The sequence below is a fragment of the Oryzias latipes genome, chromosome 10 (assembly GCF_053564925.1).
Source record: "Oryzias latipes strain Hd-rR chromosome 10, Olatipes_Hd-rR_3.1".
Classification (NCBI taxonomy): domain Eukaryota; kingdom Metazoa; phylum Chordata; class Actinopteri; order Beloniformes; family Adrianichthyidae; genus Oryzias; species Oryzias latipes.
This window is the reverse complement of record NC_136246.1, coordinates 19,363,608-19,387,471: the sequence shown is the minus strand read 5'-3', so window position 1 is coordinate 19,387,471 and position 23,864 is coordinate 19,363,608. Positions and strand designations below refer to the sequence as shown.

The following is a 23,864-nucleotide window of genomic DNA, read 5'->3' as shown; positions in this document are numbered from 1 at the left end:
GAATGCCGGCATGACATCAAAAGAGCTCCACGGCGGGCCGGAGCTCGTAGGAGCTATGTCCGATGTGGCGAAGCAGCAAGCTTGGGCATCCCAAAATCTTATAATATTTTTCTTATTTTCATTGAGGTTATAATAATATATCGATCATTCTTGTTTTTATTTTTCCCCTCTTGTACAAATGTGGGCCACAGACACACGGAGGGTGCTGCAGAAAGCAGCTTTTTCAGCAGGATGGAGTGCGTATGTGAATGAATCCAGACATGAAAACGTGATTACCCATGCTTCTGTGCTTTATAAAATAAATACATTTAATCTCTAAACATAATCCGAGTCTTCCATGCAATGTAATGAGACACACACAGACAGAAATGTGAAGGTATCTACTGGAAATCCAAATATTGCTCACATCCGTGTTTTTGAATGACTTATGTCGTTAATATTTATTTCGTTCACACAAATTGATGGGTGGTAACAGAATATTATTTTGTGGCAACAAGATATAATTTGGTTCGCACATCTTAATTATTGCTTAGGAACGAGATATTATTTCGTGGGAGCAAGATATTAATTATTTTATCCATGACAGATCAAGGGCTCAGTATATTGTCTATCCTGTATATTTTTGTAGGGGTAAGAAATAAATGTTGCCAAATTTATAAATGTTGCCAAATTTGTCATACACCCCCATATATTTTGGGTATATCTTTTATAATGTTATCAGTGAGGCTCATGATTATAGAACAGCACTCAGCTTACTGAAGAATGTACAGCAGTTCTTCTGTCTCACCACAAGGGGGAGATTTCCTTTATGGAGCGGGCCAGAAGAGCTGCTGAGCCTGTTTAATGGGACTCGGAGACAGAAATTGACTGTGTGCTGCTTGTGTTCCAGCTGCTCACTAAAAGCTAACTTAAAAAAAAAAACATTTGTCCGGGTCATCCTTTCAAGTGTGCTACAAACACTGGTTTCGGAAATGGGATCAGCTGTGCTGTTGAAGAGCAGAGATCGGAGGACAACACACAAAGATGGAGTTGGAGGAACTACAGGACCAGCTGAGTGAAGTTCTGCTGCAGCTAAAGCTGGACCAACTGCAAGAGGGGTGTTTTCAAGCAAAAATCTCAACTGAAAAACAAAGCATACGCTGATTAGTCAAGCAGTTGACACTGCAATGGAAAATGAAGATGAGGAGGTAGCACATACATATTTGGACCGCTTAATTAAACATGCAAATGAAGTGAAAGAGACAGCTAAACGAAAGTTAGTGATGATACCAATCAAGATGCAGCTGCCTAAACCAGTCTGAAAGAGCAGCATGCAGCTTTAAAGCTGATTTTTCAGACTGCAAGCAAGAAATTAGAGGAAGAGATATCAAGGCTAACGAACAAAACGTCCTCCCAAGCACAAAGCAATCATTCAAGTTTTGACTTTACTGGTCCAACAGCAGTGCTACCTGAACTGACAATGACTGTTGGCCCTGTCGTGGGGGGTAGGGGGGTCTCCATGGGAGAGGTGGAGGGCCCACTATCGGCACAGGACCGTGGAGGTTTAACGGGTTGGGGTCTCCGCTGAGGCTGGTTGGCAGTGAGAACCGAGGACCAAGAGACAGAGCTCTCCAAGGGCCAGTGCCTGGGGGCGGGGGCATGGGCTTGCTCGGGGGGGGGGCTGTTTGACCACCGGGGGACAGTCTACCAGCAGTCCCCGACTTACCCCCTTCCTCATATAATCTCTTAATAGGGTGATGGGGGTTCAGCCTGCAATTAGGACCCCCCCTTCCCCCTCTGAGTTTTTATTGCACTTTAGACATGTAGGACCCTTGGTGGGGGGGTGCTTGGACATCACTGTGAGTAATCTGGAGATGTCCCCTCAGTGCCCTACCCGCCAATTTTAACTGCACCCCCTTAGTACACACACCTTTTACCCCTAAAATACACACTCCAATACAAACACACATACATGCACTCACACACCCTCACAAACACACGCACATGCCTTTCACAAGGAAGGTGGGACCTCGGATCCTCTGTCCCCTACAACATCCCTGGTATTGGGCCCTCTGCAACGGCGGTCGTGTCCCTTGGGTGCTGGCTTCCTGGGCCCAGCAGCCCTCTTTCCACGCAGGGAGAGGGATCCCTGAGTTCTCTGGCAAGACCAAGAGCCGGGGATCACATCACATCACATCTGAGCCTGGGGGTGTCCGTGTCCCTGTGGTGTGGGTTCTGGTCCTTGCCCTTGAGGGTTGGGCCTTGACAAATTTCCAACTGTGGGCAAGCCTGGTCGGGCCATGTTTAAAACACTTCCTGGGCTCCTCCTCCTACCCTGGGTGTCCTCCTCCTGGACGGGGGCGGCTGGCCCCTGCCTTACTCTCTCCTGGACCAACCGTGGGCCGGGTGGGTGGCTGCCTGGAACGTGGGGCGGATCACCCTTGGGGGTTCCTGACTCGTACCTGGGGTTTGGGTGGTGGGATTCCCAGAACTCCTGGGTGGTGATGAGGTGCTTGTCTGGGGCTGTGGGCACTCTTCTGGGGCGGGGTCCCGCGTTGGGCCCTCCCGGTGCGGCGGGGGGGCTGCTCTCCTGGCTGGGCTGGAGCTTGCACTTTCTCTCCCCCTATGCCTCCCTGCTCTCGCTGCTGCTGGTGTGGGGGTGGCTGGGCACTCTCCCTCCTTCTTTTTACATTCCATCATCCACTTCAGAAGAACATAAACACTCACTTGCGCACAGGTGTTAGCTCACCTTTGCACTAATATTTTGTGTGATTGAATGAAATATTTTACACTAGTACTAGGTATGCGTGTGGGAACATTATTTGTATTGTGTACATGTTGACATGTGAACGTTTTTGGAGCCAACAGGTATGTTTATAACATTTGAGTGTATGAGTGGACAGGCCCCGCCCTTATAGACTTGTAGTACATCTGAACCTCACAATAATGATTATAACCATCCAGAAACTTGTTGCTTTATGCTGCTTCATGGTGTCCCCCCTCCCCAATTATCACCCTCCTACCCCCTCCCCTCTCTAACATCCCTCTCTGTTATTCCCTCCTTTCCTTTTGTGTTCGGTCCAACACATTTTCATATATGATTAAAATGAATAAAGTTTGGCCTTGATTACAAAAGGGGTTTATTCAGACATACCTCTGGTTTGTCAGAAGATTCATAACCCCTGTTGTTAAAGTAAAATATGTCCAACACAAGAGGCCTTCAACTCTCATCTGTTTGCCCAGCTGTTGGACAGGACAAGTTAAAAAAATAAAATAACAATAAAAATAAAAGGTGGCAGGATTTCTTTGCCGTTAACAAAGGCACGTTCTCCAACAAAGAACGGCAGCTTGTTCTTCCTCCTGGCTTCTCAACGGCCGGCCACAGTCGGTTTCTCCGGTCGTGGCTCTGAAGCGTGGAAATTCTGTTGGAATGAAAGATGGTTTCCAATTCAAGCCAAAGATTTACTACCCTAACAATATTTCTAATGCAGATTTCCGGGCTCAATCAATTTCCCTGAATGCTTTTTATTACAGCATGTTTAAATAAAAAAAGCTAATCTAAATAAATAGTTGAGGCCACTCATTCTGAGCTCTCCCCACTCTCTCTGTCTATTGGGTGGGTGCACAGCCATGACAACCGTTGTTGCAGTCCAAAAAAAGAGGATTTGATCATTCAAACTTAGATTTTCCTTTTCCTAATAATTATATGTATTTGTTATTGTAATGCAGGAGGAAAGACTCGGACTAAAGACAAGTACAGGGTGGTGTACACGGACCACCAGCGACTAGAACTGGAGAAGGAGTTTCAGTATAACCGCTACATCATGAAGTTACTTTTAGCCACAACTTATTGGCTTCCTGTCTGAAATTTGTTTATGTGTTATCAGGAAACCACATTGGAAACTGTACATGTACTTTAGCTGAAAAATCCTCTGCTTTGTATAATGTCTGTCAAACAAAAACTTCATATTTCCTTACTTTGAACATTCTTCCCATTTATCATCTTCACAACACATCTTTTCTTTGCAGTTTTGGTTCCGTCTTTTTTTTAACCTATAATGAAACCAGAAACTAGTTCTTCTTTTTACGTGACAAGCATTTCATTCACATACAGATATATGTGGAAAGTGAATTATTAAAGTGTGAAATATTAACAAAACACAACACAAGATAGCATTTTTTTTCTCAAAAATTTAACCTTATTGGAAACAAGTTCTAAAAAAAGTCATTATAGAACAGTATGGCATTTCTTGCACAAGAAATGGCAAGAATGATTTGGTCAGATGTTATCCCCATAGCGTTTAAGTAAGGGGCGGTCAAAAACTATAGATCCACATCTTTCTTGATAAAATGGATAGATATGATGGTTTATCGCCCAACACCATGTATCTCTGTGGGCACAGATATTGCTTAAGGTGGATATTGAAACAGCTTTTGTCGCAACACTCATGAGATCTATTTAACAAAGAAACAAAAAAAACTCTTGGCTCATTTAAATTCAAGAGGGAACTCCTGCACCAACGGTGTGTCTTAAATAACCAGGACCAGAAAAACAAAGCCAGTACCTCTGTGAAAGATTGGGGCTTGCAGCTATATAAAATTCCATTTAAGGCGGGAAATGTGTGGTAATATGAAAGTTACTAAACACGTAGTGAGTAAAATGTTACAAGAATATACACAATGCAATTGTTGGTGCAATACTTTTCTTTTGAAACAAGTTACTCCCAACATTTTATGAACATGCCTGTACCTTTTTATAGTGTAATGCATGCAAGAGTTATTCGTATTCTCCACCAGAACACCTTACTTCCATCACATCATTGCCTCCTTTGACTCCTTTACCAATTTTTAATCCAGACTCATAACCTTTAATTAAGATGTCCATTTATTTATCGTGTTATTAACATTTTTATTTAAGTAATTTTATTGTGATTTTTTTTTTGTACGATATCCTTGAGTGTTTTGAAAGGCGCTGGTAACCCTTGTGCTATCCTAGGCACTTTAACATTGGGAGTTGGGTCATCTAGAGCAGTGTTTTTCAACCAGTGTGCCGCGGCACACTAGTGTGCTGTGGGAGATGGTCAAGTGTGCTGTGGGAAATTGCCCTCATTAACTAATCTAAAAACATTACCCATCTCTAGGATATCAGCTCTTTGTTCATCCACACAGGCCCTGATAAAACACTGAAAAATTAGGAATATGAAAGATCATAAAATTATTTTTTCTTTGTGTTTATTTGATTCTATTAAAGACATTTTGATAAGAATGACGGTGTGGGTACCGGATCAACTCGTGCTGCCGGATGTTCTCGGGGTCCTTCGACCAATGATGACGTCACCCTACGGCAGTGGTTCCCAAACTGGGGGGCGCGCCCCGAGGTACTGCAGGGGGGCGCGGTGGAGTTTAGAAACAAAGGATTTGTATGTTTGTGTCAGTGTGGGGGGGCTCGAAAATATTCTAATCTTCAGAAAGGGGGGCCCTGCAGGAAAAGTTTGGGAACCACTGACCTACGGTAACACCAGTTGGACTAACTACTTAGCGAGCGATTTTACGTTGTACCGCGATTTAGCTGCAAGTAAAGCTGTTTGCGGGAAAAGTCCCGCCCCTTTAACACTAGAACGTCCGTAGGGCAGCCATTTGGCTTTTCTACCTACAATGTCCAAGGGACAGCCAAGTGGCTGTATTAGTCAAAATTTACATGCCCAAAGAGCAGCCTTCAACATAGTTTGCACATGAACAGCACAGCCATTAGGTTGTTCTCTTCTTTCTCTTTCGGCTTTTCCCATCAGGGGTCGCCACAGCGAATCATCCTTTTCCACCTCACTCTATCATGGACATCTTCTACCCTAACAATTGTTCTTCTACCCTAACAGGTTGTTCTATTGGCATGCAAAAAGGACAAGCCAAGTTGCTGCGCAAGTTTTCACTATTTCCCACTATTTCACTATATATTTATTGTCACTTCTAGTAAGAGGTCACCACAGTTTGGTGTTTCTTTTTTGGATGAGATTTATTGTTCATGCACAAGAGACACTTCTTTACCGACATAATACTGAAATGTTCAAGCAAACAAATCACGTGGTCAAAGTCATATCTTCAACCCACTACTTGTCTGCACATACTTGGTACTGCCTCAAAATCTCCTTTCTGCATTTGCCACATGGTATACTTGTAGCAATCAACAAGGTTGTTTACTGATTCTGGAAGCTCTCAGTGAATTTTGCCTGGGTTGAAAGTTTGATGCAGTAGGCAACAACAAACCCACAAACATTGGAGATTGCAGGAAACCTGTCAGTCCCAACTTGTTCCATGCACGTGCCCTTGACATCAAAGTGTAAATGGCGCATGATATCTTTCAAGTGGTTTCTGACTATAGTTTTTTTAGATCAGTGGATTTCCCATTTTCGCCAACGATCTTGCATCTTGCGTTTTGCATGGATGGAAGTTTTATCCCCCCCTCACAAGGAGGATGGCAATGAACCCCATTAGTTCAGGGAGGGCCATGAACCAGCTGTCATCTTCTGTCTGACGTTCATGCTGAACAGTACAGTCCCTAATAGTCTGAAGCATGTCCAGAGTGATGAAACACAGGAAACTCTGTAAGCGAGTCGACACCGTACTTCTGACCAAAGCAGTAGGCTCTTCCTCAGCAGTGTAACATTCAATTGTGCTGTGATGGAGAGGCAATGTGATCTGATTTCTGAGGTCTGAGCAATGAAAACCTTCAGCAATGTAAAGATATATGTTGTTTCCCCTTTTTATTTTAATTTTTTTTGTTGAATTCTAGTCGAAACTATAAATTCCAAAACATGTCAAATAGGCCTCCTTTCCCTCCCCAGTCCAAGAAACATGTGGTTAAATTAAATGACTAAATTTCTCATAGGTGTGTATGTGAGTGTGCCTAGTTATTCATCTATGTGGCCCTGCAATGGACTGGTGACCCATCCAGGGTGTACCCCTCCCCAGTTGCTTGTGACTAGCTGGGATGTGCTCCAGCAGACCCCTGTGATCCTGACCAGGATGAGCAGGGACAGAAAATAAATGGATAGACAACTGCTAGAATCAGCAAATGAGAACAAGATGTTCATGAAATCTTATCAAAAGAAATATCAGTCTGAGTCCAGCTGAAGGAATATCTCCTCTCCCTCAGAGTCAAATGGGTTGACTTGCTCCAGGATCATTTTCAATGTCTGCTCAGGGTAGTAAAAATAAGGCATCTTGGTTTTTCAGTTGACAAACTGGGAGTCAAAGTTTGTCAGAGCTTGGAGGCTCTTTTGAAGCAGAAAAAACCTCCCCCACCCTGATCTGAGTAAAGAATGTGGTTAGCTAGGACATGTCTTCATCCAGATGATCAGGTAGTTGGTGCTGCATTTACAAATGAAAGGTGGCTAATGAAGGCTGTTGAATTAAGGCCCGTACACACCGGGACGAATATTCGCCAGGCGTTATTCGCCAGCGTTTTTCGCCACGTCTTTTGTGTTCACACCCAGGCGATTTTCGCTGCCGATGAGGCGAGCGAACATGCAATTTCCTTCCCTGACATTAGATGGCGCTTAATGTAAACAGAAATACTCCTGTACACAAGGTGGCGCTGCGCAACTTTACGATTCTTAAAGTCGCTTTTCACTCAGAAGAAGAGAGCAAGTATTTACGCGCTTGTCAGAATCATACAAAGAAAACATGAATATTTCAAGCATCAGTAGCTCCAACTGGTACTTGGTTCGGGGATATTTAAGAATGTCCGTCATTATTTCTTCGCGGCAGTGTAGACACTACTTGGCGTCTAACTTCTTCGCTGGTATGTGGGCTCAGCAAGGCAGTTTTGTGTTTGAGCGCCCCCAAGTTGTGTTTTACTGTAACTTCAGAAGCTCCAGACACGTGTGCAAAAGCGCCATTCTCATTGGTCGAATAGATTTCGACGCGACGCGTCGGAAAAAAAAAACGAACCCGAGGCGTTTTTTTTTTTTGACGCTTTGGCGCTTGGCGTTTTTTCGCCTCGGTGTGCACACTCACATTGGTGCCCTTTGTTTAGTCACGAGGCGTTAAACGTCGGCGAAAATCGCCGGCGAAATTCGTCCCGGTGTGAACAGGCCTTTAGTCATTTCGAGCCACCCAGCCATTTGGCTGTGCTCTGGACGCTGCAGGGGGAGTGAAAAATCCTGGGCGTTCTAGTGTTAACCATCTCCACCAATCATTCTTGAAGGCTTAATCACATGTCAGCAGTCTGACCAATCAGAAGTGGTTAAAGCCTTCATTTCCTCGTTCCAATTTAGCTCATAAAGTCGCTCAGTTCTAACAAAAATACCAGCTAAAGCTCGTCTATAGCAGTGTAGCTTTCCACAGAATCGGGTATCAGACCGTGGAAAAAGTGAACAAAACAATGAAGCTCAGAGACGCTAGTCTTTCTGCCCTTTTGGGCAGTTTACACTACATCTGCCTCTCAGGATTTTCAGCCTCTCACACAAAACGTAAAACACAAGTACTCACAAAAAAAGTATCTAAGCTGTTAAAAAGGTAAAGCACTGAATACTAGTGTGTGCCTGATCACCGAAAAACTAGTTATGTCAGGACAATCCTACCAAGCAGCCCATCATAAATGTATTTTATGGCACTTTGAACGCTCTGTATTGCTGTTAAAATTTAACCACAAACTATCACACCAACCGTCTTCAGTAACCTTTGTTTAGAAATGAGTCAACCCTGTAAAAATGCAGTTCTGCATAGCAGGACGTAAAAAAGCAGAAAGAAAAATGTCTGATATATGTTAAGTAAAAATCATAACAGTATAAATATCTTTAAACATTCAAAAGTAATCATAGCAAGTACATTTTTATACAAGCATCAGAACCCCAAAATGTTGCAGAAACTGAATCGGAAGTGTTGGATAATCATTTTTTCATTTTCTTTCTTTCATCTTTAACCCATCAAATTGAATTTCTAATGAATTATTTTCACAATGAACAGTTTTTCTATTTAAACGGGTTCAAGCGAATTCTTAGAAGCTTTAAATTTATCAACAAGACAGGAAATTTGATGGGACTCCCTTTTACTCAGAACACAAAACAAAAAGCATTAAAAATATTTCGATTATTTTTGCTGGTGTCAGAGCCAGATCCAAGATTATGCTGTGGTTTTGTTATTCACTTTATGAGTTAAAATGTAATGGTTTATATGATGTTTTACAAGATGCAGCAATCTGTAAGGTAGATCATTACAGGGAGGTGAAGTAAAGACTAAAAGATTTTATTTTCTAAAATCTGAATCGGGAGGGAATATTTTCTGACATATTTTAAATGATAAATGGCATATTTTAGCACATTATTTTCTTATTCACCAACTAAAAATAGTTTGACCCCAAAACATGAGTCAATTTAAAAACATTTAGTTTAAAAAAAGATCAAAGCTCTCTGTTTATTTGATTTTTTACAAACTACAAATATGAAAATCTGCAAAAACTGCAAACTGTACTTCATTTAATAAAATACATAATAAAACCTGATTAGACTGATCTAATATCTATCATCAGCATGCAAACACTTTCCACAGGAAGTTGCAAAGACTAAAATAGAAAACTTGACTTGATGATAGAAGATCACAAATACAGCATCCCCCCATCATCAGTCAGCCTGCTAATTATTTTTTCAATTCAACATGAAGCTGCAGAATTTGACACTAGCTTTGTTTTTGCTTACTGGCTCCTATTTCACAAAATATAAAGAGCTTGGGAGCAACACAGCATCTTTTAAAAAGTAATTCTCCTCCTCAGTCAATAGATTTCTGAGCTCACTGGCGTCAATATATTTGGGGTCAGAAAAGATGAGCTCAATGCGTTTGGGTTATTTTTACTTAAGAATGAACTAATACTGTGGTTGCAACATTTTGAGATCTGTTCAAAAAGAAACAAAGCCAGAGCTGTCAGAGGAACAAGCTAAATCCTCCACTTTAGAGGATGATTTCTCAAGAGACAATCGTTTCTAAAAATTAGGAAAAAATGTGCAAAAGGTTGAGTGTAATTTATGTGCAAACTATGCATCTATTTTTCTTTTTATGTATTAAAAATACCTTTTAAAAACGCTTTTAAATATAAAGACAAGTTGAGGTTTAATTGTATAAAATAGAAAAAATAAACACAATAAAAACATCCTAATAATTAAACAGAAAAGTGTCCCTCTTCTGCATAATAACTTGCTCTGAAAGCACAAAAAATCTTTTAAAAAAAAAGGTTCATAAAGCTACAAGCAACAAAATTCATCCACTCAAAGGCAAAATCATCTGCTGCTTTCCCTCCTTCTCCCTCTCAGGTCCCCTGTCTTTTTTGGACCATTGCATAAACGCACACATCTGCAGCAGTGTCCATGTGCTGAGGTCGCTCCCTGAACTTGACCTGGCCGTACTCCACATCCACGTCCTCACGTGGTTGTGGTCGCGTCTGTTTTTTGCTCTGCTGTTTCACAATCCTGACATCAGCGTAAATGAGTTCTTGATCCCCCACCTCTCCTGAGGAGCACACACACATATATATATTTATGTGGAATCAGACATCCAAAAAGAAATAACAGTGTTGATTTATACCTTTTCCAATGGGTTTTTTCTTCCTGGTACAAATCATTGCAATTCCAACTAGTAATAAGATTAATAGAGCAGACAGAACACCAACTAGAATGGGTAGATAAGCTGTTGAAGTGAAAAATTGTTCAAACAAGCAGGTTAGAGTCAGAAAATAGGAAATATTTTACTTTAAAAAAATAAAAACAAAAGGTACTTCATGAATCACCTACAGCAGAGAAATATTTCACTTACAAATGTACCAAGGCTCCTCTGTGCCGTGAGTTACATTTTGATTGTAGGCTGTGTTAAAAGTAGAGGTTGTTAGTGACCCTGACTCCTTACCCACAGTGCTTTGTGCTTCTGTTGGTGATGTTGTTGGTTCAACACACAGAGTGTTATTTTCCTTAAACACCCACTTTGATATCTTCGTCCCATTAAAAGTGCAGTTTATGTAAATGAAACCTGTGAGAAAACAAAGTATATGATGTACAGAGTAATCTCAACTTTTCAAAGTTTTTATTCCTCTAACTCACCACAGTTATTGATGTTTATCTCTTTAGAAGCAGAGCTGACGTGGTTCCAGGAGGAGCAGACCAGACGTCCTGAGACGTGTTGTTTCAAAGTGATGATGTTTGTCTGCTTGTTTCCAGAAAGCAGCTCAGCTTCTGTCAGTGACTTTCCATTCAGAGTCCACCTGTACTGAGGACTGCCCCGTCCCTCAGAGGAGCAGGACACCTTCATCTCTCCCTGAGACAAACACTCAGAGACCAGCGAGACGGAGGACACAGGAGCTGAGAAGAACACACACCTTTATTCACAATCTTTCTGATGAAGAGCAGAGATGTGGAAAAACTAAACACTAACTTTGACACTTATTGTGTAGATTGTCCACATACAGTCAGATATTTTTGTATAACTATCACTTAAAATATCAGCTGATAAAAACATATTTACCTTGAACTGATAATTGTAGGGTGTGGATTTTTGTCTGTTTTCCATTTGAATCAAATATTATCAGTCTATATTCACCACTGTCATTCCTGCTCAGGTTATGGATCCAAAATGTTCCATTAGAGGGAAGAAATGAAAATGTATCGTTCATTTTAATATTAGGTGGTCTATCTTTTCTTCCTGTTAGTACTTTCACGTTTTTAGTAAACAACTCGTATTTGCTGCCGTGAGTAAGCGGTTCTATGTATTCTCTTCCACTTTCGGCTTCTCCCATCAGGGGTCGCCACAGCGAACAAGTTGCATGGTAAATTTGGCAATGTTTTACGCCGGATGCCCTTCCTGACGCAACCTTCTCAAACCGGGCTTGGAACCGGCAGAGGTAGAGAAGGGAACAGGGAGCAGCCCGGAGTCGAACCCGGGTTTCACGGACGGAAGGCGCCGCAAACCAGCACGTGTATGCTTAAAACTACTGATGACCAAGTGTGCACCCGAGGTCTAAACTGTAAAAATGAAAGGTGAATTGTAAGAAACTATGGTTTCACAGCGAAATGTTTGATTGTGACGTGGACGCGCGCACCAACATGTGTGGGTGTGTGTGTGTATGTGTGCTCACGGTGTTCGCTCAGCCCGAGAGACGGAGCCGCTCCGTCACATGCGTGAACATGTATGCTAAGAACAAAACATTTATTTTTGAGTTTTATTGTCATATTAATATTAAGTGTGTGAAATCTGGGCTTACAATGACATTTGCTTAACATAGAATTGAAACAAAAACTTGGCATTGAAAAACAAAAGATTTGGGAGTAAAAATAGCGTTAAAAAGCGTAAGAAGAGAAAGCAATCGACTAAAAATGCAGAATAAGTTGGACTTGAATGGCATATTCATTTTATTGAATGTAATTTGTGGTTTAAAATGTAAGTTTTGAATTAACAGTTACAAATATTTTATTTTTCAACACCCACTTTTAGTTTCAATGCCGCGTTAAGCTGGCTGCATAAAGCCATAGTAAAAAAGTACACCAAATGTTTTGGAAACCAGCACATACAAAAATGTCATCAAGGTTTTCCAAATTAAATCACACATTTTTGAAGAATAAGCTTAAAATATTTACAAAACAGAAGTTACAAATGTATATTTGTATGAGAACCAAGGTGTTAAGATGGTAGCGATGAAAACATTTTGCTCTTAAGTCTATTAGGAATCATATTAAAAACAATGACTTTACTCTGCTTGTACAGTATAGTTACAGTCATGTCATAGAAGTCATAAACTTTGTGTAGAACATTTAACTTGAATGTGATACTAGATTATGATTTTGGTTGAATGTTATCGTACAGAACCTGTACACTTGTTAAGAAACGCTGTGAAAGCGTTCTTCTGTGTCTTGCAGCAAACTGTTCAGCTTTCTCAGATTTAATCTTCTTCCACTTGAAATAGACGCCGATTCCAACAAAGGAAACAACAGAAAACAGAAACATCAGACTGCATCTCAGCACGGACGGATCTGCGTGAACTAGAGACACAAAGACGACACAAAATGTTAGATCAACAACCAAGAAAAAGTATTTAAATTATAAAGAAGACTTAAGTAGTTACCAATGTAACATCTATCGATGTTTAATTAGCATTAAAATGGTATGTGGTGGGTACTTGTTTCGCACTTTACTAGCTTCCTTAAAGGCCCAAAGCACTTTACAGTCACAGTCCCATTCACCCATGCACGCACACATTCACACACTGGCTGGGCTGCCGAACACTGGCGCCAACCTCCAACCACCAATGGGAGCAATGGGAGTTTATGTGTTTTGCCCGAGGAGACATAGGTGGGAAAGTTGAGAACTGAACATGCAATCTTCTGATCTGAGGTTGACCGCTCTACCCCTGCACCACAAAAATTGCAATAATGCTGGTCTGGACTTTGGTTCAGCTGATAAGAAGAGATTCTGTTGTGTTTAATTTGAAATATGTGTGATGTAATTTGAAAAAGGTTTTTGGTGTCCGACTCCTTACCCACAGTTCTGTCCTTCTCTGTTGGTGGGCTTTTTGCTGGTTCAAAGCACAGAGTCCTTTTGGTGCAGTTAATAGGAATGAAGCCTGTGAGAAAGCAAAATAATCCATAAACAAAATGATTACAGCAATCAATTTGTTGACTGTTATGTTTTTTATTCCTCTAACTCACCACAGGTACAGATGTTTGTCGAATTAGAAACAGAGCTGACGTGGTTCCAGGAGGAGCAGACCAGACGTCCTGAGACGTGTTGTTTCAAAGTGATGATGTTTGTCTGCTTGTTTCCAGAAAGCAGCTCAGCTTCTGTCAGTGACTTTCCATTCAGAGTCCACCTGTACTGAGGACTGTCCCCTCCCTCAGAGGAGCAGGACACCTTCATCGCTCCCTGAGACAAACACTCAGAGACCAGCGAGACGGAGGACACAGGAGCTGAGAAGAACACACACCTTTATTCACAATCTTTCTGATGAATAGCAGAGATGTGGAAAAACTAAACACTAACTTTGACACTTATTGTGTAGATTGTCCACATACAGCCAGATTTTGGATGTACAATGATCTATTAAATATTAAATGATATATTTACCTTGTATTAACAACCATAAGGTGCGAGGTTCTGCCAATGTTCCATTTGAATCAAATGTTTGAAGTCTATATTCACCACTGTCACTCCTGCTCAGGTTATGGATCCAAAATGTTCCATTAGAGGGAAAAAATGAAGTTCTGTTTTGCATCTCTAGTGGTCTAGATTTTCTAACTTGTAGTAAATTCATGTTTTTAGCTAACAACTGGTATAAATGTTTTTGGGAGAAGTGGTCCATCAGCTGGAGAGAAACAGTTCCTCCCAAAGCTCCATAACACTGAGTTCCATTCTGTCTGCCATCACAGTGGGTCACCACACCTGGAAGATTTGAAAGTTAAGAAAGAAAAAACAAAATATTATACATTATAGCTATTTAAAGTAAGATCACAGCACAGTTATACATAAATCTAAATATAAACATAAACAGATTAAAAGTCTGTTAAAAAAATTTCTAGTTAGTTATTCTTTGAATTTGTTGACTGAATCACTGAAATAAAAAGATCTGTAAAGCAAATATATAAATTCATAAAGTAGTAATGCATGTTTATCTATTTTAGGTTTGAAAAATTAACTTCAATTTTACAACTGTTAGTTTTTGGTCTAAAGAGGCTCTTGATGAAATGGAAGTCCCAGGATTTTTAAAATAAAAGAAACGTTTGCTCTTTAAGAATGTTTTTTGCTAAATACAACCAATAACAAATCATAAATCATAATAATAAATAATCCGGAATGAGATGATCAACTCACCATCAGTGACTGTGATCAGCATCAGCAACAGTCCGATCACAAATGTCATTTCTGCACAGTTCAGTCTGTCGACTCTCCTTAAGCTTTTCTCAGACTTTTACTGAAACCAAAAATATTTATATTTTACTCTGAACAATCTGCAGTGAGTCTTTTCAGTGATGCTGTTGGAGGTGACGGTGTGAACACTTTGACCAGACGAAGGTTCACTCTACTCCTTTTTTTAGACTGACAGGAAGAAAGGAAGTGATCTGAGTTTTACTTCCCCTTTTGGTTGTCAGCAGAAAATGCCTGATGAGAGGGACAGATGGAAATATTCTAAATTTTAAAACATTTCAAATTGAGTTTTAACTATTGAAACTATGGAGAAGCTTCCAGGTGACAGAAATAAAAAAATAAAAAAAATCTGAAAAGGAATATGTAAAACAAATAAAGAATTTACCGAGTAGTTTAACAAGTAGTTAAATTAAAAGGAGAGAATAAACCCCACACCTCAAGATATGCAGAAACTTTGGTAAAAATAATCCAATTTCATGAATTAAGCTGAAAAAATCTTCAAACTTTAGATCAATACAGTGTGTCAAACTTTTATTTTAAATGTGTTGGAAAAATGACCAGAGAATATGATGAGATAATGAGATTATTTACAAAAAAATAGATAAGAACTTAATTTAAATAGTGTGTTTGTGTGAGTTCTGTTAATCTATTGCATTTTATTAGTATTTTGGCCTCCTGTACATAACCTGCTAAAACATTGTTAGATTAAAGACAGTTTAAGGCTTAATAAGGTTATAGTAACGTTTAAGCATCACCTGTGGGTCACGTTAGGATCAAACTCTCCAAAATTAGTAGTAAATGTTTGTGACTGTGGAAAGTATTAATATGCTCATTAGGAGGGTTTATTTTTCCCATTTTGCTGCTTGAGGACATGAATGCACTGAATTGTGCCCCCTTGTGGTTGCATTTTCAGCTTCTGAAAACATTTTTGGCTTTAGAATCTTAGAATCATAAAGATGAAGGATAAGTCCCAGCTAACAAGTGTGATTCACAATGTTTTTAACTGTTGCAAAAGAAAAATTACACGTTAAACCCAAAATGTCTGATTTTTGAAACTCTTTGGTTTAAAGCCAAGAAGATCTACAAGTATCATCAAGTCTTTGCTCCAAACAGGGTCAGGATTCATTTGGTTTTCTTTCTTCTAGTATTAAACCAGAAAAACTTCACATTTTAATCATTATTTTTATGTCAGTGTGCAAAACACTGATCTTTGCGTTTTAGTTTGTGTGAACACATTTCCTTAACAAGTGCAGCACGGTAAGTTATCGGTAAGACATAATGACTTGATGGTGAAAAAAGATAAACTGCTTCCTTTCTAAATGCCAATTAAGATGACATGTTGCTGCTTCTGAACAAGTTTCTGCCTCTTCTTCAAAAAAAACTGTTGTTTCTTTTTGTAACGTTCTTTCATTGTACACACAATTTATCCAAGTCTAGTTTGACCCAAAAATGTGGTCTATGTTGATAAGCAGAGACTAATCCAAACTGGTTCGTTATGAATAAAAAGGACACACACGTTTTTCTTTTTCTACAAATTTTTATTTGTTACTTTATAAATTGTGCATCTGCAAAAAAGAGAAATTTCAAAAAGAGCAAAAAAATTAAACAAAGTAAAATTCTATCCTCACAAATGCTGCACAGCACTGAACCATCAGCAAAGAAAATACAAAGACAAACTGCTTCTGAAAGGCTAATGACGTGTCCATCCTTGATGTTGGTTAAACAACATGCTAATTAATAGATCAGGGACTTTGTACATGTCACAACTAGAAAGAACATGCTTAGCATCCAGGTGCAAAAAACAGAAAGTCAACAAGCAAATGAAACACAAATAACTAACAGTATAGAAAACAGTTGAGTTTTTTTTTCAGTCTCACATCTGTAGTGTGCTTTTCTGTCTACTTTCTTGATCAAAAGAATATGAAACTAAGGAATCTGGAGAACGATGGCTTCAATTTTTTAATTGGTTGCCTCTGAATCACATTCAGGATGTGAATTTTTGCAGTTTTGTTGATTTTTCTTAGAGACAACAAACTGAGTTTGAGTTAAGTTTCAGTTTGGAACAACTTTGACTGACTTTGTGCAGACAGAAGAAGTGACATCTCCCATAATGCATTGGGTTAAAGGGACAGCGCCTCGGTGCGCAATGAGTCTTCCTTGTTAAACGATTTGAAACCACAACAAACACACATAAAACAGTTTTTAAATTTTTCTAACTTAACTTTTATTTCATCTTTTAGAAAAAACAACTGCAACTTCCTGCTTTTTCTGCCACAATTATAACAACAATGCACGCGAGGTTGGGGGAGGCGGCTGTAGATCAATACAGACTATGAGTTTCTGCTTTTTTTTTTTTTTTGGATGCTGGTGTGCCACGAGATTTTTGTCAAGGTTAAGTGTGGCTCAAAAAAGGTTGAAAAACACTGATCTAGAGCCACTACTATAGACAGTGCTCTGAACCTTTTTTTCTTCAATGATTTGTGATGGTGTCCATGAATTACATGAAATCTTTCCACCTTTATCCACCTTTGTTATGGTAGGAAGAACACATCAATGTAAGGATGGGGTCATCTAAGATAGCACAAGGGTTAAATAAAATGCATTACTATTACATAATATTGTTATAATATTCAAGTTCAGTGTTTATTCTCTATACAGTATTTTTTTAAATATAAAAATATCAATTGAGAATTTGATTTGCTTGTGCAGATGAAGTATGACTGTATTGTGTTCTTTTAATAAAACCTTTGTAGCTCTATTCATCATCCAAAAAGGTAAATGACTCAGCGTACGTTCCTGTTACAAAGCACGCATTGTTGCTATTTTTTTTCCCTCAAATAACCCAAACTGATGATTGCGTGTAATACCTCCAACCCCCCATTGTTTTCAGTCAGTTTAAGGTTATTTAAACAAAGTTCGACAAGTCAGTGAGTGAAAGTATTCACACACAAAAAACTCACAGTTTCTTAAATGTTATTGGGCAAATTTTAAATATTGACTTCATCAACACCTTCCCGTCATCCCCCATCCTGTTTGTGTGCTACAGGTGAAGATCTGGTTTCAGAACAGACGTGCCAAAGAGAGGAAGATGACCAGGAAAAAACTGCAGCATTCCCAGCAGGCCTCCACAACGACTCCGACTCCACCTGTGCTGGGTGGACACGCCGACGCTCACGCTGCCCCCAGTCCCAGCAGCAACATGGTGTCAGATATCAAATCTGAAAAGTACTAGATGGATTGGCAAACCTGAACAGTTTCTGATTATGTAAATATTGTTTTGTTGTAAGTTCTTCAGAAAACAAATTATTTGCAGCAACATGGTTCATTAATGCTGCACCAGCTGACTTTTCCAATGCAGAGCTCTACAAGTTGCACTGATCAGAGTTAAAGAGCATTCATGAACCATTTCAGTTTTTTGTTTGAATCTCCACAGATTCTTAACAGATATGACTTTTATTGTTTGTCTGTTTAAAAGTTTATAAGGGGTTTATATTTGGCTTTTTGTTGAAAAACATTTTTCTTGTTACATTTTTCTTTCATGCTGTTGTGCAGCCCCTTTTGAAAAAGCATAACTTGGACCCTAATTTTCTTTCAAACTTTAGGCCGATTTCAAAGTTATGTTTTCTTTCAAAAATTCTAGAGAAGGTGGTTTATTTTCAATTACAGGACCATCTAACAAAACATGATATCTCTGAGAAGTTTCAGTCTGGTTTTAAATCCTGTCATAGCACTGAAACCGCTCTGCACAGGGTGTGTAATGACCTTCTTTTAGTTGTGTATTCTGGGGCCTCCACTGTTTTAATTCTTTTAGATCTTACTGCTGCTTTCGACACAGTGGATCACAGTGTTTTATTATCCCGACTGGAGCACTCTGTCTGTGTGTAGGGCACAGCAATCAGTTGGTTCAAGTCGTATTTATGTGGCAGGAGTTTTTCTGTCCAAGGAGGACAGTACTCTTCTCCAGAAGCTCCCCTCAAGCATGGAGAACCCCAGGGCTCAGTTTTAGGCCCTATTTTATTCTCGCTCTATCTGCTGCCACTGGGGTCCATTTTTAGGAAATATAATGTTTTCCTTCCACTGCTATGCCGACATCCAGATCTATGTTCCCTCAAAGTCTGGAGGAGCTGAGGGTCTGGGCAATTTACAGAAGTGCTTGGCAGAAATCAAATCCTGGATGGAGCTGAACTTCCTCTGTCTGAACAAAAACAAGACAGAGGTGTTCGTTTATGGAAAGACAGACTTCCTGACAGGCTGCTGTATTGCTGCTGGCCCCCTGGACCCCTCAGATGCTCCTTTTATTAGGAATCTTGGGGTAAACCTTGACAGGCATTTTAAATTTGACAGGCAGGTCAGTGCAGTAGTCCAGTCTAGTTTTTATCACTTGAGGCTAATAAGCAAAGTTAAGCCATATGTACCCCCTCATGCTGTGGAACAGGTGATTCATGCTTTAATCTTCTCCAGACTGGACTACCCTCTCTACAGTGGTATTGACCAGTCTCTGCTCCGCCGTCTCCAGCTGGTTCAGAATTCGGCGGGCCGCCTGTTAACGGGGACCAAACGGTGTGAGCATATCACTCCACTTTTACGCTCTCTTCACTGGCTGCCTGTGTCTTTTAGGACCACATTTAAGATTTTACTTTTGGTTTTTAAATGTCTGAATGGTCTGGCATCGCTGTATCTCTCTGAGCTGTTATATGCTTATCGTCCATGATCCTAAGATCTGAAGATCAAATGCTTTTAATGGTTCCCAGGACTCTGTGACTCGGGGAGACAGAGCCTTTTCAGTTGCAGGTCCTAAACTCTGGAATGCTCTCCCCATCTCTGTGAGGTCTGCCAGAACCGTCAGTAATTTTAAGTCACTTTTAAAAACTCATCTTTTTTGCTAGGCTTTCAACTCCAGTGAGCGAATTTAGTGGGTCAGCTTGTCAATTTTATTCTTATACTGTTTTATTTTTTTATTGCTTTCATTGATTCTTTATCGTATCATTTTATGTGATTTTATGTTACGCACTTTGGTTGCTTCTGCTTAAAAAGTCCTATACAAATAATAAATTGATTGATTGATTTTTACCAAACACAATCAAACTGGTGGCTCCTTCTGCGAACAATTTATACAGAAATGATCCAGTCTTAATCCTGATGTCATTAGAGTTCAAACTGAGATGGAAAGCTGAAAAATTTTTTAAAAAGAGGCATGGTTCTCAGTTTTAAAGCTCTTTTTTCTATTATATTGGATATACATATATTCATTCATCTTCTTTACCGTTTATTCCCTTTCGGGGTCACGGGGTTTCTGGAGCCTATCCCGGCCACTTGGGTGAAAGCAAGGGATGCCCTGGACTGGTCACCAGTCTGTCGCAGGGTAAAATATCCTCAATCACACATCCATTCGTGCTCACACTCACGGTCTATTTAGAGTTGCCAATCAACCTATGAAACATGTTTTTGGACGGTGGGAGGAAGCTGGAGATCCCGGAGAAAACCCACACATGCACGGGGAGAACATGCAAACTCCACACAGAAAGGTCCCCCATTAATGTTGTGTTTTTTCATGTCCCCCAGCCGGGACTTGAACTGGGGGCCTTCTTGCTGTGAGGCAAGAGCGCTCAGATATACATACATATATATAATAAAAAATGCAATCCAGTAGATTTGAGCAAAAAACAATATTTTATCTTTTAAAAAGGTTTCAGATTTTAGGAGACAGGTTATATCTGTGGCAATGCAAATTTAGACCAGCTTGTTGTAAAAATAGTCATGTTGGAACAAAAAAGTTCAGAATTGAGCAATGTTCCACAAGGCATGCAACATTGCTCAACCATCCAGCATGTGACTTTCTGTCAGACAGCCATGAAATGTCTAAATCAGCCTGTCACAAGCCTTTGTGTGGGATTTTAGCGAAAAAGAGAAGATCCCTTGTCTTTGCGGCTCCTTCTGCCCAGTCAGTGCTCACTCAAATATTATAAGAAAACATTTGGCCAGCTGGTCTGTTTTCAATACATATAAAAAGCAAAAGAGGAACAAGAAAGTGCAGATTAAGCTATGGAAATAAGATGATTTCAAACTTTGAAAGATGATCGGAAAAATTTCAGTGTGAGAGAAAAAAAGAGACCATTTCCTTTATTTATTTTTAATTTCCAATGTTATGCAATTCCTGCTTTATGCAGTCTTTGCCTCATTACTGTAAAAATACATTTTCCTCTGTGTTCTGGATCCATCTGTGCATTCTTTTATTTAATCACCAAAATGTGAACAGTTTTTAAAAAAATTTTTATTGAATTGATGCTTTACAGAGTAAAATAAGCCAAATAAAATACATCACAGCATTTGATATCACATGGCTTTAAGAGTCAAGAATGAAGGTTTGATTGCAACTCAAACTTGTTGGGGTAAAACTGCCTCTCAGGATTTTCAGCCTCTCACACAAAACGTAAAACACAAGTACTCACAAAAAAAGTATCTAAGCTGTTAAAAAGGTAAAGCACTGAATACTAGTGTGTGCCTGATCACCGAAAAACTAGTTATGTCAGGACAATCCTACCAAGCAGCCCATCATAAATGTATTTTATGGCACTTTGAACGCTCTGTATTGCTGTTAAAATTTAACCACAAACTATCACACCAACCGTCTTCAGTAACCTTTGTTTAGAAATGAGTCAACCCTGTAAAAATGCAGTTCTGCATAGCAGGACGTAAAAAAGCAGAAAGAAAAATGTCTGATATATGTTAAGTAAAAATCATAACAGTATAAATATCTTTAAACATTCAAAAGTAATCATAGCAAGTACATTTTTATACAAGCATCAGAACCCCAAAATGTTGCAGAAACTGAATCGGAAGTGTTGGATAATCATTTTTTCATTTTCTTTCTTTCATCTTTAACCCATCAAATTGAATTTCTAATGAATTATTTTCACAATGAACAGTTTTTCTATTTAAACGGGTTCAAGCGAATTCTTAGAAGCTTTAAATTTATCAACAAGACAGGAAATTTGATGGGACTCCCTTTTACTCAGAACACAAAACAAAAAGCATTAAAAATATTTCGATTATTTTTGCTGGTGTCAGAGCCAGATCCAAGATTATGCTGTGGTTTTGTTATTCACTTTATGAGTTAAAATGTAATGGTTTATATGATGTTTTACAAGATGCAGCAATCTGTAAGGTAGATCATTACAGGGAGGTGAAGTAAAGACTAAAAGATTTTATTTTCTAAAATCTGAATCGGGAGGGAATATTTTCTGACATATTTTAAATGATAAATGGCATATTTTAGCACATTATTTTCTTATTCACCAACTAAAAATAGTTTGACCCCAAAACATGAGTCAATTTAAAAACATTTAGTTTAAAAAAAGATCAAAGCTCTCTGTTTATTTGATTTTTTACAAACTACAAATATGAAAATCTGCAAAAACTGCAAACTGTACTTCATTTAATAAAATACATAATAAAACCTGATTAGACTGATCTAATATCTATCATCAGCATGCAAACACTTTCCACAGGAAGTTGCAAAGACTAAAATAGAAAACTTGACTTGATGATAGAAGATCACAAATACAGCACTCCCCCCATCATCAGTCAGCCTGCTAATTATTTTTTCAATTCAACATGAAGCTGCAGAATTTGACACTAGCTTTGTTTTTGCTTACTGGCTCCTATTTCACAAAATATAAAGAGCTTGGGAGCAACACAGCATCTTTTAAAAAGTAATTCTCCTCCTCAGTCAATAGATTTCTGAGCTCACTGGCGTCAATATATTTGGGGTCAGAAAAGATGAGCTCAATGCGTTTGGGTTATTTTTACTTAAGAATGAACTAATACTGTGGTTGCAACATTTTGAGATCTGTTCAAAAAGAAACAAAGCCAGAGCTGTCAGAGGAACAAGCTAAATCCTCCACTTTAGAGGATGATTTCTCAAGAGACAATCGTTTCTAAAAATTAGGAAAAAATGTGCAAAAGGTTGAGTGTAATTTATGTGCAAACTATGCATCTATTTTTCTTTTTATGTATTAAAAATACCTTTTAAAAACGCTTTTAAATATAAAGACAAGTTGAAGTTTAATTGTATAAAATAGAAAAAATAAACACAATAAAAACATCCTAATAATTAAACAGAAAAGTGTCCCTCTTCTGCATACAAACTTGCTCTGAAAGCACAAAAAATCTTTTAAAAAAAAAGGTTCATAAAGCTACAAGCAACAAAATTCATCCACTCAAAGGCAAAATCATCTGCTGCTTTCCCTCCTTCTCCCTCTCAGGTCCCCTGTCTTTTTTGGACCATTGCATAAACGCACACATCTGCAGCAGTGTCCATGTGCTGAGGTCGCTCCCTGAACTTGACCTGGCCGTACTCCACATCCACGTCCTCACGTGGTTGTGGTCGCGTCTGTTTTTTGCTCTGCTGTTTCACAATCCTGACATCAGCGTAAATGAGTTCTTGATCCCCCACCTCTCCTGAGGAGCACACACACATATATATATTTATGTGGAATCAGACATCCAAAAAGAAATAACAGTGTTGATTTATACCTTTTCCAATGGGTTTTTTCTTCCTGGTACAAATCATTGCAATTCCAACTAGTAATAAGATTAATAGAGCAGACAGAACACCAACTAGAATGGGTAGATAAGCTGTTGAAGTGAAAAATTGTTCAAACAAGCAGGTTAGAGTCAGAAAATAGGAAATATTTTACTTTAAAAAAATAAAAACAAGAGGAACTTCATGAATCACCTACAGCAGAGAAATATTTCACTTACAAATGTACCAAGGCTCCTCTGTGCCTGGACTCACAGTTTGATTGTAGGCTGTGTTAAAAGGAGAGGTTGTTAGTGACCCTGAATCCTTACCCACAGTGCTTTGTGCCTCTGTTGGTGAGACTGTTGTTGGTTCAACACACAGAGTGTTATTTTCCTTAAATACCCACTTTGATATCTTCGTCCCATTAAAAGTGCAGTTTATGTAAATGAAACCTGTGAGAAAACAAAGT

General features: G+C 39.2%; 3 protein-coding genes across 5 annotated transcripts in view; 1 reads left to right on the top strand and 2 right to left on the bottom strand.

The window, feature by feature from the left end:
- The window catches only part of LOC105354953 (uncharacterized), a 60,119-nt gene that overhangs the window by 12,610 nt on the left and 23,645 nt on the right, over nucleotides 1-23,864 (top strand). The window lies entirely within an intron of this gene.
- Nucleotides 9,360-15,424, bottom strand: LOC144994880 (uncharacterized). Its single transcript, XM_078954227.1, has 6 exons — nucleotides 14,818-15,424; nucleotides 14,074-14,388; nucleotides 13,659-13,916; nucleotides 10,780-10,989; nucleotides 10,552-10,653; nucleotides 9,360-10,476 (listed from the first exon to the last, which is right to left on the bottom strand). Exons 1-6 carry the CDS (start codon nucleotides 14,864-14,866, stop codon nucleotides 10,277-10,279), a joined length of 1,134 nt encoding a protein of 377 aa, XP_078810353.1. The 5' UTR covers nucleotides 14,867-15,424; the 3' UTR covers nucleotides 9,360-10,276.
- The window catches only part of LOC110013392 (uncharacterized), a 41,788-nt gene continuing 39,048 nt past the window's right edge, over nucleotides 21,125-23,864 (bottom strand). The window contains exons 4-6 of one of the 3 annotated variants that reach the window (XR_013658558.1): nucleotides 23,802-23,847; nucleotides 23,407-23,682; nucleotides 21,125-23,331 (exon numbers count right to left, since the gene is read on the bottom strand). Coding sequence is in view for 2 of the 3 variants with exons in the window: in XM_023959206.2 (XP_023814974.1) it covers nucleotides 23,132-23,331; nucleotides 23,407-23,508; nucleotides 23,635-23,847 (515 nt within the window). In the remaining variant the exon portion in view is untranslated. Of the gene's footprint in view, nucleotides 23,332-23,406; nucleotides 23,848-23,864 lie in introns of all 3 variants that reach the window. The other 2 variants (XM_078954222.1, XM_023959206.2) reach the window with 2 other exon arrangements.